A 21,323-nucleotide genomic window follows, 5' to 3' on the forward strand; every position below is an offset into this window, starting at 1 on the left:
AATTGAATTTAAATTCGCCAGCTGCCGTGGCAGGATTTGAACTCATGACTCTGGATTTTAGTCCAGGCCTTTGGATTACTAGCCCAGTAACATAACCACTATGCTACCGTACCCTATAAGTCTGTCTAACCTCTCCCTATAAGTCAAACCATCAAGTCCCGGTAGCATCCTAGTAAATCTTTTCTGCACTCTTTCTAGTTTAATAATATCCTTTCTATAATAGGGTGACCAGAACTGTACACAGTACTCCAAGTGTGGCCTCACCAATGCCCTGTACAACTTCAACAAGACATCCCAACTCCTGCATTCAATGTTCTGACCAATGAAACCAAGCATGCCGAATGCCTTCTTCACCACCCTATCCACCTGTGACTCCACTTTCAAGGAGCTATGAACCTGTACTCCTAGATCTCTTTGTTCTATAACTCTCCCCAACGCCCTACCATTAACGGAGTAGGTCCTGGCCCGATTCGATCTACCAAAATGCATCACCTCACATTTATCTAAATTAAACTCCATCTGCCATTCGTCGGCCCACTGGCCCAATTTATCAAGATCCCGTTGCAATCCTAGATAACCTTCTTCACTGTCCACAATGCCACCAATCTTGGTGTCATCTGCAAACTTACTAACCATGCCGCCTAAATTCTCATCCAAATCATTAATATAAATAACAAATAACAGCGGACCCAGCACCAATCCCTGAGGCACACCGCTGGACACAGGCATCCAGTTTGAAAAACAACCCTCCACAACCACCCTCTGTCTTCTGTCATCAAGCCAATTTTGTATCCAATTGGCTACCTCACCTTGGATCCCATGAGATTTAACCTTATGTAACAACCTACCATGCGGTACCTTGTCAAAGGCTTTGCTGAAGTCCATGTAGACCATGTCTACTGCACAGCCCTCATCTATCTTCTTGGTAACCCCTTCAAAAAACTCAATCAAATTCGTGAGACATGATTTTCCTCTCACAAAATCATGCTGACTGTTCCTAATCAGTCCCTGCCTCTCCAAATGCCTGTAGATCCTGTCCCTCAGAATACCCTCTAACAACTTACCCACTACAGATGTCAGGCTCACCGGTCTGTAGTTCCCAGGCTTTTCCCTGCCGCCCTTCTTAAACAAAGGCACAACATTTGCTACCCTCCAATCTTCAGGCACCTCACCTGTAGCGGTGGATGATTCAAATATCTCTGCTAGGGGACCCGCAATTTCCTCCCTAACCTCCCATAACGTCCTGGGATACATTTCATCAGGTCCCGGAGATTTATCTACCTTGGTGCGCGTTAAGACTTCCAGCACCTCCCTCTCTGTAATATGTACACTCCTCAAGACATCACTATTTATTTCCCCAAGTTCCCTAACATCCATGCCTTTCTCAAACGTAAATACCGATGTGAAATATTCATTCAGGATCTCACCCATCTCTTGTGGTTCCGCAAATAGATGACCTTGTTGATCCTTAAGAGGCCCTACTCTCTCCCTAGTTACTCTTTTGCCCTTTATGTATTTGTAGAAGCTCTACAAATTAACAGTATTAACCCCTGTCTCTATACTACAGTTTAACCCAAGTCACATACTGCAGTATTAACCCTGGCACAATACTACAGTATTAACCCTGTCACTATACTACAGTATTAACCCCTGTCACTATACTACAGTATTAACCCCTGTCACTAAACTACAGTATTAACCCTGTCACTATACTACAGTATTAACTCTGTCACTATACTGCAGTATTAACCCCTGGCACTATACTAAAGTGTTAACCCGGTCACTATACTGGAGTATTAACCCCATCACTATACTACAGCATTAACCCCTGTCACAATACTACAGTATTAACCCCTGTCACTATACTACTGTATTAACCTCTGTCACTATACTACAGTATTAACTCTGTCACTATACTGCAGTATTAAACCCTGGCACTATACTAAAGTGTTAACCCGGTCACTATACTGCAGTATTAACCCCATCACTATACTACAGCATTAACCCCTGTCACAATACTACAGTATTAACCTCTGTCACTATACTACAGTATTAACCCTGTCACAATACTACAGTATTAACCTCTGTCACTATACTACAGTATTAACCCTGTCACTATACTACAGTATTAACCCCTGTCACTATACTACAGTATTAACTCTGTCAATATACTACAGTATAATCCCTGTCACTATACTATAGCATTAACCCCTGTCACTGTACTACAGTATTAACCTCTGTCACTATACTACAATATTAACCCCTGTCACTATACTACAGTATTAACCTTGTCACTATACTACAGTATTAACCCCGTCACTAAACGACAGTATTAACCCTGTCACTATACTCCAGTATTAACCCCTGTCACTAAACGACAGTGTTAACCCTGTCACTATACTACAGTATTAACACCTGTCACTATACTACAGTATTAACCCTGGCACTATACTACAGTATTAACCCCATCACTATACTCCAGTATTAACCCCTGTCACTGTACTCCAGTATTAACCCCTGTCACTATACTACAGTATTAACTTTGTCACTACACTACAGTATTAACCCCTGTCACTATACTACAGTATTAACCCTGTCAGATTACTACAGTATTAAGCTTGTCACTATACTACAGTATTAAGCCCTGTCACTGTAATACAGTATTAACCCTGTCACTATACTACAGTATTAACCTTGTCACTATACTACAGTATTAACCCCTGGCACTATACGACAGTGTTAATCCTGTCACTATACTGCAGTATCAACCCCATCACGATACTACAGCATTAACCCCTGTCACTATACTACAGTATTAACCGCTGTCACTATACTACAGTATTAACCCCTGGCACTATATTACAGTGTGAACCCTGCCACTATACTGCAGTATTGACCCCATCACTATACTACAGCATTAACCCCTGTCACTATACTACAGCATTAACCCCTGTCACTATACTACAGTATTAACCCTGTCACTATACTACAGTATTAACCTTGTCACTATACTACAGTATTAACCCCTGTCACCTACTACAGTATTAACCCCTGTCACTCGACTACAGTATTAACCTTGTCACTATACTACAGTATTAACCCCTGGCACTATACTACAGTGTTAACCCTGTCACTATACTACAGTATTAACCCTGTCACTATACTACAGTATTAACCCCTGTCACTATACTACAGTATTAACCCCTGTCACTAAACTACAGTATTAACCCTGTCACTATACTACGGTATTAACATCTGTCACTATACTACAGTATTAACTCTGTCACTATACTGCAGTATTAACCCCTGGCACTATACTAAAGTGTTAACCCGGTCACTATACTGCAGTATTAACCCCATCACTATACTACAGCATTAACCCCTGTCACTATACTACAGTATTAACTCTGTCACTATACTGCAGTATTAAACCCTGGCACTATACTAAAGTGTTAACCCGGTCACTATACTGCAGTATTAACCCCATCACTATACTACAGCATTAACCCCTGTCACAATACTACAGTATTAACCTCTGTCACTATACTACAGTATTAACCCTGTCACTATACTACAGTATTAACCCCTGTCACTATACTACAGTATTAACTCTGTCAATATACTACAGTATAATCCCTGTCACTATACTATAGCATTAACCCCTGTCACTGTACTACAGTATTAACCTCTGTCACTATACTACAATATTAACACCTGTCACTATACTACAGTATTAACCTTGTCACTATACTACAGTATTAACCCCGTCACTAAATGACAGTATTAACCCTGTCACTATACTCCAGTATTAACCCCTGTCACGAAACGACAGTGTTAACCCTGTCACTATACTACAGTATTAACACCTGTCACTATACTACAGTATTAACCCTGGCACTATACTCCAGTATTAACCCCTGTCACTGTACTCCAGTATTAACCCCTGTCACTATACTACAGTATTAACCCTGTCAGATTACTACAGTATTAAGCTTGTCACTATACTACAGTATTAAGCCCTGTCACTGTAATACAGCATTAACCCTGTCACTATACTACAGTATTAACCTTGTCACTATACTACAGTATTAACCCCTGGCACTATACGACAGTGTTAACCCTGTCACTATACTGCAGTATCAACCCCATCACAATACTACAGCATTAACCCCTGTCACTATACTACAGTATTAACCGCTGTCACTATACGACAGTATTAACCCCTGGCACTATATTACAGTGTGAACCCTGCCACTATACTGCAGTATTGACCCCATCACTATACTACAGCATTAACCCCTGTCACTATACTACAGTATTAACCCCTGTCACCTACTACAGTATTAACCCCTGTCACTATACTACAGTATTAACTCTGTCACTGTACGACAGTATTAACCCTGTCACTATAATACAGTATTAACCTTGTCACTATACTACAGTGTTAACCCTGTCACTATACTGCAGTATTAACCCTGTCACTATACTACAGTATTAACCCCTGTCACATACTACAGTATTAACCCTGGCACTATACTACAGTATTAACCCTATCACTATACTGCAGTATTAACCCCTGTCACTATACTACAGTATTAACCCCTGTGACATACTATAGTATTAACCCTGTCACTACACTACAGTATTAACCCCTGTCACATACTACAGTATTAACCCCTGTCACTATACTACAGTATTAACCCTGTCACTATAATATAGTATTAATCTCTGTCACTATACTACAGTATTAACCCTGTCACTATACTACAGTATTAACACTTGTCACCATACTACAGTGTTAACCTTGTCACTATACTACAGTATTAACCCCTGGCACTATACTACAGTGTTAACCCTGTCACTATACTGCAGTATTAACCCCATCACTATACTACAGTATTAACCCCTGTCACTATACTACAGTATTAACCTTGTCACTATACTACAGTATTAACCCCTGTCACTATACTACGGTATTAACCCCTGTCACTATAATACCGTTTTAACACCTGTCACTATACCGTATTAACCCCTGTCACATACTACTGTATTAACCCTGTCACTATACTACAGTATTAACCCCTTTAACATACTACAGTATTAACCCCTGTCACTATACTACAGTATTAACCCTGTCACTATAATATAGTATTAACCCCTGTCACTATACTACTGTATTAACCCCTGTCATTATACTACAGTATTAACCCTGTCACTATACTACAGTATTAACCCTGTCACTATACTACAGTATTAACCCTGGCACTATACTACAGTATTCACCCCATCACTATACTACAGTATGAACCCCTGTCACTATACTACAGTATTAACCCCTGTCACTGTACTACAGTATTAACCCTGTCACTATACTACAGTATTAACCCCTGTCACTATCCTACAGTATTAACCTTGTCACTATATCACAGTATTTACCCCTGGCACTATACTACAGTGTTAACCCTGTCACTATACTGCAGTGTTAACCCCATCACTATACTACAGCATTAACCCCTGTCACTGTACTACAGTATTAACCCTGTCACTATACTACAGTATTAACCTTGTCACTATACTACAGTATTAAGCCCTGGCACTATACTACAGTGTTAACCCTGTCACTATACTGCAGTATCAACCCCATCACTATACTACAGTATTAACCCCTGTCACTATACTACAGTATTAACTCTGTCACTGTACGACAGTATTAACCCTGTCACTATACTACAGTATTAACCTTGTCACTATACTACAGTATTAACCCCTGTCACATACTACAGTATTAACCCCTGTCACTATATTACAGTATTAACTCTGTCACTGTACGACAGTATTAACCCTGTCACTATACTATATTATTAGCCCCTGTCACTATACTCTAGTATTAACCCCTGTCACATACTACAGTATTAACCCTGTCACTATAATACAGTATTAACCTTGTCACTATACTACAGTGTTAACCCTGTCACTATACGACAGTATTAACCCCTGTGATATACTATAGTATTAACCCTGTCACTACACTACAGTATTAACCCCTGTCACTATACTACAGTATTAACCCCTGTACCTAAACGACAGTATTAACCCTGTCACTATACTACAGTATTAACCCCTGTCACTAAACGACAGTATTAACCCTGTCACTATAATACAGTATTAACCCTGTCACTATACTACAGTATTAACTCTGGCACTATACTACAGTATTAACCCCATCACTATACTACAGTATTAACCCCTGTCACTATACTCCAGTATTAACCCCTGTCACTGTACTACAGTATTAAACCCTGTCACTACACTACAGTATTAACCCCATCACTATACTACAGCATTAACCCCTGTCACTATACTACAGTATTAACCCCTGCGACTATACTACAGTATTAAACCCTGTCACTATACTACCGTTTTAACACCTGTCACTGTACCGTATTAACCCCTGTCACATACTACAGTATTAACCCTGTCACTATACTACAGTATTAACCTTGTCACTATACTACAGTATTAACCTTGTCACTGTACTACAGCATTAACCCCTGTCACTATACTACAGTATTAACCCCTGTCACTATAATAAAGTATTAACCCCTGTCACTATACTACAGTATTAACCCCTGTCACATACTACAGTATTAACCCTGGCACTATAAAACAGTATTAACCTTGTCACTAAACTACATTATTAACCCCTGTCACTATACTACTGCATTAACCCCTGTCACTATACTACAGTATTAACCCTGTCACTATACTACAGTATTAACCCTGTCACTATACTACAGTATTAACCACTGTCACTATACTACAGTATTAACCCTCTCACTATACTGCAGTATTAACCCCTGGCACTATACTACAGTGTTAACCCTGTCACTATACTACAGCAATAACCCCTGTCACTCTACTACTGTATTAACCCCTGTCACTATACTACAGTATTAACCCTGTCACTATACTACAGTATTAACCCCATCACTATACTACAGTATTAACCCCAGTCACTATGCTCCAGTATTAACCCCTGTCACTATACTACAGTATTAACCCGTCACTATACTACAGCATTAACCCCTGTCACATACTACAGTATTAACCCCTGTCACTATACTACAGTATTAACTCTGTCACTGTACGACAGTATTAACCCTGTCACTATACTATATTATTAGCCCCTGTCACTATACTCTAGTATTAACCCCTGTCACATACTACAGTATTAACCCTGTCACTATAATACAGTATTAACCTTGTCACTATACTACAGTGTTAACCCTGTCACTATACTACAGTATTAACCCCTGTGATATACTACAGTGTTAACCCTGTCACTATACTGCAGTATTAACCCCATCACAATACTACTGTATTAACCCCTGTCATTATACTACAGTATTAACCCTGTCACTATACTACAGTATTAACCCTGGCACTATACAACAGTATTAACCCTATCACTATACTACAGTATTAACCCCTGTCACTATACTACAGTATTAACCCCTGTCACTATACTACAGTATTAACCCCATCACTATACTACAGTATTAACCCCTGTCACTATACCACAGTATGAACCCTGTCACTATACTACAGTATTAACCCCTGGCACTATACTACAGTATTAACCCCTGTGACATACTATAGTATTAACCCTGTCACTATACTACAGTATTAACCCCGGTCACATACTACAGTATTAACCCCTGTCACTATACTACAGTATTAACCCTGTCACTATAATATAGTATTAATCTCTGTCACTATACTACAGTATTAACCCTGTCACTATACTACAGTATTAACCCCTGTGACATACTATAGTATTAACCCTGTCACTATACTACAGTATTAACCCCGGTCACATACTACAGTATTAACCCCTGTCACTATACTACAGTATTAACCCTGTCACTATAATATAGTATTAATCTCTGTCACTATACTACAGTATTAACCCTGTCACTATACTACAGTATTAACCCTTGTCACTATACTACAGTGTTAACCTTGTCACTATACTACAGTATTAACCCCTGGCACTATACTACAGTGTTAACCCTGTCACTATACTGCAGTATTAACCCCATCACTATACTACAGTTTTAACCCCTGTCACTATACTGCAGTATTAACCCCGTCACTATACTACAGTATTAACCCCTGTCACTATACTACAGTATTAACCTTGTCACTATACTACAGTATTAACCCCTGTCACTATACTACGGTATTAACCCCTGTCACTATAATACCATTTTAACACCTGTCACTATACCGTATTAACCCCTGTCACATACTACTGTATTAACCCTGTCACTATACTACAGTATTAACCCCTGTAACATACTACAGTATTAACCCCTATCACTATACTACAGTATTAACCCTGTCACTATAATAAAATATTAACCCCTGTCACTATACTACAGTATTAACCCGTGACTATACTACAGTATTAACCCCTGTCACTCTACTACCGTTTTAACACCTGTCACTATACCGTATTAACCCCTGTCACATACTACAGTATTAACCCTGTCACACACTGCAGTATTAAGCCCTGTCACTGTACTACAGTATTAACTCTGTCACTATACTACAGTATTTACCCCTTTCACTATACTACAGTATTAACCCTGTCACTATACTACAGTATTAACCTTGTCACTATCCTGCAGTATTAACCCCTGTCACTATGCTACAGTATTAACCCTGTCACTATACTATACTATTAACCCCTGTCACTATACTACAGTATTAACCCCTGTCACTACACTACAGTATTAACCCCTGTCACTATCATACAGTATTAACCTTGTCACTTTCCTACAGTATTAACCCCTGTCACTAAACGACAGTATTAACCCTGTCACTATACTACAGTATTAACCCCTGTCACTATACTACAGTATTAACACTGGCGCTATACTACAGTATTAACCCCATCACTATACTACAGTATTAACCCTGTCACTATACTACAGTATTAACCCCTGTCACTATACTACAGTATTAACCCCTGGCACTATATTACAGTGTTAACCCTGTCACTATACTGCAGTATTAACCCCATCACTATACTGCAGCATTAACCCCTGTCACTATACTACAGTATTAACCCCTTTCACTGTACTACAGTATTAACCCTGTCACGATACTACAGTATTAACCTTGTCACTATCCTACAGTATTAACCCCAGTCACTATACTACAGTATTAACCCTGTCACTATACTACAGTATTAACCCCTGTCACTATACTACAGTATTAACCTTGTCACTATACTACAGTATTAACCCCTGTAACTAAACGACAGTATTAACCCTGTCACTATACTACAGTATTAACCCCTGTCACTAAACGACAGTATTCACCCTGTCACTATAATACAGTATTAACCCTGTCACTATACTACAGTATTAACTCTGGCACTATACTACAGTATTAACCCCATCACTATACTACAGTATTAACCCCTGTCACTATACTCCAGTATTAACCCCTGTCACTGTACTACAGTATTAAACCCTGTCACTACACTACAGTATTAACCCCATCACTATACTACAGCATTAACCCCTGTCACTATACTACAGTATTAACCCCTGCGACTATACTACAGTATTAAACCCTGTCACTATACTACCGTTTTAACACCTGTCACTGTACCGTATTAACCCCTGTCACATACTACAGTATTAACCCTGTCACTATACTACAGTATTAACCTTGTCACTATACTACAGTATTAACCTTGTCACTGTACTACAGCATTAACCCCTGTCACTATACTACAGTATTAACCCCTGTCACTATAATAAAGTATTAACCCCTGTCACTATACTACAGTATTAACCCCTGTCACATACTACAGTATTAACCCTGGCACTATAAAACAGTATTAACCTTGTCACTAAACTACATTATTAACCCCTGTCACTATACTACTGCATTAACCCCTGTCACTATACTACAGTATTAACCCTGTCACTATACTACAGTATTAACCCTGTCACTATACTACAGTATTAACCACTGTCACTATACTACAGTATTAACCCTGTCACTATACTGCAGTATTAACCCCTGGCACTATACTACAGTGTTAACCCTGTCACTATACTACAGCAATAACCCCTGTCACTCTACTACTGTATTAACGCCTTCACTATACTACAGTATTAACCCTGTCACTATACTACAGTATTAACCCCATCACTATACTACAGTATTAACCCCAGTCACTATGCTCCAGTATTAACCCCTGTCACTATACTACAGTATTAACCCGTCACTATACTACAGTATTAACCCCTGTCAAATACTACAGTATTAACCCTGTCACTATACTACAGTATTAACCCCTGTCACTATACTACAGTATTAACCCGTCACTATACCATATTAACCCCTGTCACATACTACAGTATTAACCCCTGTCACTATACTACAGTATTAACCCTGTCACGATACTACAGTATTAACCTTGTCACTATCCTACAGTATTAACCCCTGTCACATACTACAGTATTAACCCCTGTTACTATACTACAGTATTAACCCTGTCATGATACTACAGTATTAACCTTGTCACTATCCTACAGTATTAACCCCAGTCACTACACTACAGTCTTAACCCTGTCACTATACTACAGTATTAACCACTGTCACTATACTACAGTATTAACCTTGTCACTATACTACAGTATTAACCCCTGTCACTATACTCCAGTATTAACCCCTGTCACTAAACGACAGTGTTAACCCTGTCACTATACTACAGTATTAACACCTGTCACTATACTCCAGTATTAACCCCTGTCACTATACTCCAGTATTAACCCCTGTCACTATACTACAGTATTAACCCTGTCAGATTACTACAGTATTAAGCTTGTCACTATACTACAGTATTAACCCCTGGCACTATACTACAGTGTTAACCCTGTCACTATACTGCAGTATCAACCCCATCACTATACTACAGCATTAACCCCTGTCACATACTACAGTATTAACCCTGTCACTATACTACAGTATTAACCTTGTCACTATACTACAGTATTAACCCCTGTCACTAAACGACAGTATTAACCCTGTCACTATACTACAGTATGAACCCCTGTCACTAAACGACAGTATTAACCCTGTCACTATACTACAGTATTAACCCTGTCACTATACTACAGTATTAACCCCATCACTATACTACAGTAATAACCCCTGTCACTATACAACAGTATTAACCCCTGTCACTGTACTACAGTATTAACCTTGTCACTGTACTACAGTATTAACCCCTGTCACTACACTACAGCATTAAACCCTGTCACTATACTACAGTATTAACCTCGTCACTATACTACAGTATTAACCCCTGTCACTATACTACCGTTTTATCACCTGTCACTATACCGTATCAGCCCCTGTCACATACTACAGTATTAACCCTGGCACTATACTACAGTATTAACCTTGTCACTATACTACAGTATTAACCCCTGTCACATACTACATTATTAACCCCTGTCACTATACTACCGTATTAACCCTGTCACTATAAGACAGTATTAACCCCTGTCACTATACTACAGTATTAACCCCTGTCACATACGACAGTATTAACCCTGGCACTATACTACAGTATTAACCTTGTCACTATACTACAGTATTAACCCCTGTCACTATACTACAGTATTAACCCTGTCACTATACTGCAGTATTAACCCCTGTCACTATACCACAGTATTAACCCTATCACTATACTACAGTATTAACCTTGTCACTATACTACAGTATTAACCCCTGGCACTATACTACAGTGTTAACCCTGTCACTATACTGCAGTATTAACCCTATCACTATACTACAGTATTAACCCCTATCACTATACGACTGTATTAACCCCTTTCACTATACTACAGTATTAACCCCTGTCACTATACTACAGTATTAACCCCTGTCACTATACTACAATATTAACTCTGTCACTATACTACAGTATTAACCCCTTTCACTATACTACAGTATTAACCCTGTCACTATACTACAGTATTAACCCCTGTCACTATTCTACAGTATTAACCCCTGTCACTATGCTGCAGTAGTAACCCCTGTCACTAAACAACAGTATTAACCCTGTCACTATACTACAGTATTAACCCCTGTCACTATACTACAGTATTAACCCTGGCACTATACTACAGTATAGTCTGTGGAATTTGCTGCCCCAGGAAGCTGTGGAAGCTACATCATTAGATAAATTTAAAACAGAAATAGACAGTTTCCTAGAAGTAAAGGGAATTAGGGATTATGGGGAGCGGGCAGGAAATTGGACATGAAGCTGAGTTCGGATCGGTCAATGCCCTGTGGGTGGCGGAGAGGGCCCAGGGGCTATGTGGCCGGGTCCTGCTCTGACTTCTTGTGTTCTTTAGATTTGTGGTTGGGATCAGATCAGCCATGATCTTATTGAATGGCGGAGCAGGCTCGAGGGGCCGATTGGCCTACTCCTGCTCCAATTTCTTATGTTCTTATGTTCTTATGTTCTAACCCCATCACTATACTACAGTATTAACCCCTGTCACTATACTCCAGTATTAACCCGCGGCACTATACTACAGTGTTAACCCTGTCACTATACTACAGTATTAACCCCTGTCACTATACTACAGTATTAACCCCTGTCACTATGCTGCAGTATTAACCCCTGTCACTAAACGACAGTCTTAACCCTGTCACTATACTACAGTATTAACCCCTGTCACTATACTACAGTATTAACCCTGGCACTATACTACAGTATTAACCCCATCACTATACTACAGTATTAACCCCTGTCACTATACTCCAGTATTAACCCCTGGCACTATACTACAGTGTTAACCCTGTCACTATACTGCAGTCTTAACCCCATCACTATACTACAGCATTAACCCATGTCACTATACTACCGTTTTAACACCTGTCACTATACCGTATTAACCCATCACCATACTACAGTATTAACCCTTTCACTATACTACAGTATTAACCCTGTCACTATACTACAGTATTAACCGCTGTCACTATACTACAGTATTAACCCCTGTCACTATACTGCAGTATTAACCCCTGTCAATATACTACAGTATTAACCTTTGTCACTATACTACAGTATTAACCCCTGTCACTATTCTACAGTATTAACCCCTGTCACTATACTGCAGTATTAACCCCTGTTACTGAGATACTATATTATTGTTACTATCCTTTTGTCGTTCTTCATTCACAGCCCATACACCTTGTCTTGCTCAGCTCCATCATCCCAATATTTCTGCCCTTCAGTCGAGTGTCACACTTGCCTACAGTCCTACAGGTTTTGATTAATTGTCTCTGCACCGTTAGTCTCTCACCTTTGCTTGTCTCCGATTTGATCTCTCTCATTCTCTGTTCAGTTACAGAGCTTTTCCCCATTGCGATGTTGTCCATTTCACTTGGATTGAAACTCCTCGCCCTTTTAGTGATGTGGATCATTTTACTCAGGGACAAAACCAGGTATGTAATATTGCTGGGAGACTCTTGCCTTGAAAAGCCTGAAGCCCGATTCATGGGTGAGCCTTGGTCAGTGTGTGTTGGCGGGTGATTCAAACACTTGAGCCATCCCAGTCGAGCCAATGACCACACAGTACACGTCCAGCAGGGATCGCTGGATACCAGCAGGAGCAGGAACCCTGGGCAATGTTCCCTCTCCCTATCCCAGTAGCACTTAGACCAATTGGAGCTCCCCAACCACAGCCCCAACTGGGATCGTGATGTGGAGATGCCGGTGATGGACTGGGGTTTTCACATCGTTCACCTGACGAAGGAGGAAGCCTCCGAAAGCTTGTGAATTTAAAATAAAATTGCTGGACTATAACTTGGTGTTGTAAAATTGTTTACAATTGCCAACTGGGATCGGCCAACTCAGCCCAGACCGGGGATTGAAACTGGCCCCTTCCTGGTCTGGACAATTCAGCTCCTCACGGCATGAGCTTACTGAGCTATTGGGCACCTGATTAATCTCCCAGACCAACTCTATTCACTGTGGTCTATTTTAATCTGCAAAGGTTAACCTGTCAGGGGATATTAGGATTCAAATCTGATTTAGTTGAATTTCATGTCAGTGATGGGTTATTGACAATCAGATTCCTGTTCACTTTCCAATCTCAGTCTTTTCCCAATGCCTAATGGTTAACACCACCATTCACCTCGATACTAGGAAAAGAATTGAACACTGGGTATTGGCTGCTGTTGAGATATTGAAAATAATGGTTATCGATGTTGTAAAAGTTTTGCCATTCCCTTTAATGACCAAAATATGTCACTAGAGGGCCTTATAATCACTCTCGAGACTAGAATTTACATTGCATGAGAATGATGCCTCCGACAGAGACATAGAGTGTATCCATGGAGATTACCCATAGATACTGTATCCATGGAGATTACCCATAGATACTATATCCAAGGAGATTACCCATAGATACTGTATCCATGGAGACTACCCATAGATACTGCATCATGGAGACTACCCATAGATACTGTATCCATGGAGATTACCCATAGATACTGCATCATGGAGACTACCCATAGATACTGTATCCATGGAGATTACCCATAGATACTGCATCATGGAGACTACCCATAGATACAGAATCCATGGAGATTACCCATAGATACTGCATCATGGAGATTACCCATAGATACTGTATCCATGGAGATTACCCATAGATACTGCATCATGGAGACTACTCATAGATACTGCATCATGGAGATTACCCATAGATACTGTATCCATGGAGATTACACATAGATACTGAATCCATGGAGATTACCCATAGATACTGCATCATGGAGATTACCCATAGATACTGCATCATGGAGATTACCCATAGATACTGAATCCATGGAGATTACCCATAGATACTGCATCATGGAGACTACCCATAGATACTGTATCCATGGAGATTACCCATAGATACTGAATCCATGGAGATTACCCATAGATACTGCATCATGGAGACTACCCATAGATACTGTATCCATGGAGATTACCCATAGATACTGTATCCATGGAGATGACACACAGATACTGAATCCATGGAGATTACCCATAGATACTGAATCCATGGCGATTACCCATAGGAAATGTATCCATGGAAACTACCTATAGATACTGCATCATGGACACTGTACCCATAGATACTGTCACCATAGAAATTACCCATAAGCAGTACATCTTTGGATACTGTACTCATCGATACTGCACTCACAGATGTCGTATCCTTGGAAACTACCCGTAGATAGTGCCTCTACGGAAACTGCACCCATATTTACTGATTTTTACTAATATTTACTGATTTTTCACTATATTAACACATGGTGTGACGTTTACTACTAAATCCTGTTTATTTCTTTTCTGTCTGAATTGATATTCATTGGGACACACTGTGTAACCGCAGCAGATATATGAGAAACACCGAATCATTTGACCAGTCTTTTTTGATTCACGAAAGATGAAATGAAATTTAAAGATCCGAATTGCCTCAGGAAGGGAATTGGTTTGTTGAACTTTACAGCGTACAATCTTTCACTGGGAGATACATGGTTTCACTGGGGCAGTAACACATCACAGTTTCAGGTTATTGGGGTGTATTGTCGTGTCTCCAATTCCATCGGGCGGGAGGTGAGCTTTGGGAACCCACTGCCTACTCCACCATTGGCGGCCGTGCCTTCAGCTGCCTCGGCCCTGAGCTCTGGAATTCCCTCCCTAAACCTCTCCGCCTCTCTCTCCTCCTTTAAGATGCTCCTTAAAACCTATCTTTTTTTACCAAGCTTTTAATCATCTGTCCTAATATCTCCTTATGTGACTCGCTGTCAAATTTTCTCTGATAATCGCTCCGATGAAACTCTTTGGGCTGTTTTACTATGTTAAAGTCACTATATAAATGCAAGTTGTTGTTGTTTATCCCACCCCAAAACATGGACAGCAATCAGCCCCATCATGTCAGTATTTAACACCGATACTGACAATCAAATCTAGTTTTAAATGCGCGGGGAATCCTATTTAAACAGCTGCTGGTTGTAAACGGAGGGGGTGAAAAGTGCTCCTATTTTACAGATAACACGGCTCACTTTAATTGTTCTTGTTTTATCCACAGGAAGGAGCAGGAATGATTCATCCCAGGAGGCTGAGAAACCCAATGTCCAAACTGCAATATAAAGCTGTTCCTCTCCCCCCCACCCCCCCCCCGCACTGAATCTCATCCAGCAATTTAACCTGTACTCGTTTTAACGATCATTCACCCAGTGATCCTGGGTCCTGAGTGCAAAATCAGTCCTGTTAATCAGCTATTCGGCTGGGCTCTGCATCACACTGTGGGGATTATTTAGACTGTGTGCGATAGTGTAAAATCGGGTGATAGTGAGTTGACAGCCCGTTTTACACCTCTGCCATTGACTTCAGTGGAAATAGAAATGGAGAGAGATGTTAAACAGGCTGCCGACTCGCTCTCACCCGTTTCACACCATCGCACAAAGTCAAAGTTATTCTGAATGGAATCTAAACATGATCATTCTCAATATAACTCTGTACAAACGCACAGGCTTTACCTACGATGCAAGCAGTGGGAGAGGTCGAGGAGCAGAGGTGACTGTGGGTATGACGGGTTCACGGGATCGAAACACCAATTATTACGGGTGCTTTGCTCGGGGAACTGGCTGCTGTTTCCAAATCATCGGCTGTGACGGGAGGTCATTGCAGGAGGTCAGTCAGCTTTCACTCGCTGGTCTCAGAGTGAGTCGGGGGTTTCACTGTCAGTGTATCAAAGTTACATGATGGAGCTGCAATCATTGTGAACAGTGCAATAAATGAACAGCTGTTTGTGTATTTTCATTGGCTCCTCCTGGGCAGACACTTGATTTACATTTCATAGAATCATACAGCTCAGAAAGAGGCCATTCGGCCCATTGTGCCAGTGCCGGCTCTTTGAAAGAGCTGTCCAATTAGTCCCATTCCCCCTGTTCTTTCCCCAAATTCTTCCTTTTCAAGTATTTATCCAATTTCCCCTATGAAAGTTACTATCGAATCTGCTTCCACCGCCCTTTCAGGCAGCGCGTTCCAGATCATAACAACTCGCTGCGTAAAAAAGATTCTCCTCATAGCTAATGAAGTACGAATCAGCAACATTTGTCTGTTCATGTGACATAACTAATAGATATTTATAGTATAAAGAAATAACCCGTTTCATGGTTAAGTAATTTTAATGTAATTAAAAATGACAGTCGACGGTTAAATTGTAAACGCGTGAGCAGAAGTCTGGCGTTTAAATGCATTTTCTTGTTTGTGATTTCTCAAGGCCTGTTGCTGAGGGAAGTCGCTATAGACGTGTTATAGATCAGCAGCCCCTGTCGACGCCAACGGTTATCAGCAATGCTGATTGCAGCCAATGTATTTTGTACTGGTGGCACCTCGATCCTGAGAGTCTTTTGTCGTCTGCCCATTATACCGTAGGTCGGCCATGCAGATTAGATGGAGTGGTAGTCATGGGTTGTACTTGACATGTTGTTCCTCAGACAGGTCATTGACATGTGCTGTTTCGGTTGACTGGGCTTGTGTTCTCTGGAGTACAGCAGGGTAAGGGGTGAATTGATAGGGCAGATGGAGAGAAACTTTCTCCGCTGGTGGGGGAGTCTAGGACAAGGGGACATAACCTTAAAATCAGAGCCAGGCCATTCAGGAGAGAAGTTGGGAAACACTTCTTCACACAAAGGGTGGTAGAAGTGTGGAACTCTCTCCCACAAAAAGCAGTAGATGCTCAATTAATAATTTAAAATCTGAGATCGGTAGATTTTTACTAGCCTAGGGTGTTAAGGGAAATGGAGCCGAGGTGGGTGGATGGAGTTAGGATACAGATCAGATATGATCTCATTCAATGGCTCGAGGGGCTGACTGGCCTCCTCCTGTTCCTATGCTTGACTGTTCCCTTTCTGCCCCAGCAAAAACAATTCAGGAGAAACTTCTTCACCCAGAGAGTGGTGAGAATGTGGAACTCGCTCCCACAAGGAGTAGTTGAGGCGAATAGAACAGATACATTTAAGGGGAAACTAAATAAACACATGAGGGAGAAAGGAATAGAAGGAAATGCTGATAGGGTGAGATGAAGTAGGGAGGGAGGAGGCTCGTGTGGAGCATAAACGCCAGCATGGACCTGTTGGGCCGAATGGCCTGTTTCTGTCCTGTACATTCTATGTAATTCTATATAAAATCTGGGTCATGACACACAACCTATTTCAATAATGATATGGGGTCACCCGTTTCCGTGTCAAAGAGATCCCCCCGCCCCCATTTAAAATCTGGCAGGCAAGCTGCGGGGAGCCAAACTGGCGCAGAGACGCAGCTCGCTAAATTGAGGCCTGAGGATCAGGCTGAGGCAGCCGCCAGCAGGGTACGTTGTTTGGGGAGGGGGGGGGGGCAGGAGAAGAGGTTGCGATCGGGGAGGGTGGGAGTCCCAGGGCGGGAGCGACCCAGCACTCCTTTGGTGGGACCTCTTGAGTTCCATCGCCCATGGAGCCACTCGGAGTGGGCATGGTACAGGCCCCCCACCTACAATTACAGTCCGAGGGCTCCTGTTTACATCAAAGGACAACGATTTCCGCACTAAAAGGGGCCCGTCGCCCGAAACACCCAGCCGGGGGGGCCCTTTTCGAAATGGCGACGGCTGCATCGCCGGTGGCAACGGGGACGGTGAGGTTAACGCCCCCGTTAACGCCAGGCGAAGGGACTCAACACCCACCCCCAATGTGTTTTAACTTTCACCGCAGTGAAGATAAAGGATTTTTGGCAGGGGCGGGGGAACGTGACCTGAAGATCAACTTTTAACTCTTGACGATTTTATTTTTCATTGAGAAAATCCCAAAGTCAAGGCCCAGAATGCAGGAGGGCACCGAGTTTGGAACGAGGTCCGAGAACTGGGTAAAGCAAAAAAAACCCAGGAACGTCGAGTTGGGATTTAAAAGTCTTCCCATTGTCGGATCAAACCATGACCATCAATAAAGGGGTCAAGGGATAAGGGGAAAAAGCGGGAACAGGGTACTGAGTTAGACGATCAGCCATGATCATTTTGAATGGCGGAGCAGGCCCGAAGAGCCGAATGGCCTACTCTTGCTCCTATTTACTATGATTCTATAATAACCTGCTTCCACTCACTGTCTAGGCTTATGCATTCATACATTCGGATAAATGGCATAGATGAAGGGAAGCCCTAAAGTATTATTTTAAGGTCAGACGGGCCAGCAGGGAAGGCGGACATAAATTTAAATTTGTGGAAAATAAGTTTAAACAGATCTTTAATAAATCTTTACTCACGGGCAGTTAGCGTTTGGACTGATCTACCATTTAAGGTGATGGAATCACAGCTATTTGGGGAGTTCAAGATTCAGGTGGAATGGGTGAATTGATAGAATCATAGAATATTACAGCACAGAAGGAAGCCATTCGGCCCATTGCGCCAATGCCGGCTTTTTGTTAGAGCTATCCAATTTAGTCCTGCTCTTTCCCCGTAGCCCTGCAAAATTTTCCTTTTCAAGTATATATCCAATTCCCTTTTGGAATATTATTTTTGATATTTGTTCTTGTGGGCAGCTACTGATGAGGCAATATGTATTGGGCATCCCTCGTTGTACCAAGGCCATTAAGTCAACCATAGTGTGGGACTGGGGTCACGTGTAAGCCAGACCGGGTAAGGGTAGCAGGTTCCCTTCCCTGAAGGACATGAACGAACATAAGAACAGGAGGCCGCCATTCAGCCCCTCGAGCCTGTTCTGCCATTCAATTAGATCATGGCTGATCTGTATCTTAACTCCATTTACTCCCCTTTGCCTCGTATCCCTTGATAACCTTACCTAACAAAAATCTATTGATCCCGGTCTTGAAAGCTCCAATTAAACATAGAAACATAGAAAATAGGAGCAGGACTAGGCCATTCGGCCCTTCGAGCCTGCTCCCCCATTCAATCTGGTCATGGCTGATCCTCTATCTCAATACCATATTCCTGCTCTCTCCCCATACCCCTTGAAGCCTTTAGTGTTCCCCAGCATCAACAGCCTTTTGGGGGAAAAGAGAATTCCAGATTTCTACTGCCCTTAGAGTGAAAAAGTGCTTCCTCATTTCCCTCCTAAATGGTCTAGCTCTAATTTTACGTCCCCGTGTTCTTGATTCCCCCACCAGAAAAAATGGTGTCTCTGCATCTATCCTATTGGGTTTCCATGGTCATTTTCCCGGTGCACAGCCCATAAATGACCAGATTTATTAAATTCAATAGCACAACTGGCCATGGTGGGATTTGAACTCTCAACCTCTGGGTTGCTGGTCTAGTACCATAATCGCTAGGCTTGATGGGCTAAATAGACTTTTCATACGCTTGACTTTTTCTTCCAATTTTCTTAGGTGCTTCCTCCTTAGAGAGTGAAACGCCCTCCAACACTGATGGTTGGTGCATAATAGAGGTCACCAGGAACACTATGGAGGTGATGAGGTGCATTACAGAAGTGATCAGGTGGATTATAGGAGGTGTTCTAGCACATTGTGGAGGTGATCTGGTGCATTATAGACGTGACCAGCTTCATTGCATAAGGAATCTGCTACATTAAAGGTGAGCAGATACATTATAGAGGTTGTCCAATGCATTAACGAGGTACATTGGGCAAGCTATATAATGCACCTGATCACCTCTATAATGCATGTACGGGAGGCACAGGGTTCCCTGAAGATGCTGGTATTGCAAGGGTTAACACAACTCCTCTCTCCCTCAGTCTGTGTGTACAGGAGGCACAGGGATCCCTGGAGACGCTGGCACTGCAAGGATTAACACTCCCCCTCACGCCTCTGAACGGAAGGTACAGTGTTCTCTGGCGATATTGGCACTGCAAGGGTTAACCCCCCCCCCCCACTTTCTGTACGAGGGGTAAAGGGGTTCTCTGGAGATATTGGCACTGCAAGGGTTAACACAAAGGCCCAGCAGCAGTGACAAGATAGCGAAAGTTAGCAGGTTCTCCAAAGATAGTCTTTTAATTTCTCATTGGTGCACAGACAATGGAATGGTCGCAGTCTCATCTTATATTAAGGCATATTTACTGAATCAATACTTAAAATACAAAGAAAAGAATTCTCGTCAGTACACTCATTGGGACCAGACCAATAGTTTACACTGAAGCTTCCATTACATGACATATCACAACGCTGAGGAAATTGTTACCAGATTATACAATCATTGTATCCTTGGACTAAAATGCTA

General features: G+C 41.5%; 1 protein-coding gene across 4 annotated transcripts in view; it reads left to right on the plus strand.

Moving 5' to 3' along the window:
• The window catches only part of LOC137320412 (myelin protein P0-like), a 42,478-nt gene extending 25,554 nt beyond the window's left edge, over positions 1-16,924 (plus strand). For 3 of the 4 annotated variants that reach the window (XM_067982109.1, XM_067982111.1, XM_067982112.1), the window contains exons 4-5: positions 13,449-13,548; positions 16,191-16,924. In XM_067982109.1, coding sequence (XP_067838210.1) covers positions 13,449-13,548; positions 16,191-16,206 — 116 coding nt within the window. In that variant the 3' untranslated portion in view covers positions 16,207-16,924. The remainder of the gene's footprint in view (positions 1-13,448; positions 13,549-16,190) is intronic. The other variant, XM_067982110.1, reaches the window with a different exon arrangement.
• The last annotated feature ends 4,399 nt before the right edge of the window (positions 16,925-21,323 follow it).

This window comes from Heptranchias perlo, chromosome 4 (assembly GCF_035084215.1).
Source record: "Heptranchias perlo isolate sHepPer1 chromosome 4, sHepPer1.hap1, whole genome shotgun sequence".
In the NCBI taxonomy this organism is placed as follows: domain Eukaryota; kingdom Metazoa; phylum Chordata; class Chondrichthyes; order Hexanchiformes; family Hexanchidae; genus Heptranchias; species Heptranchias perlo.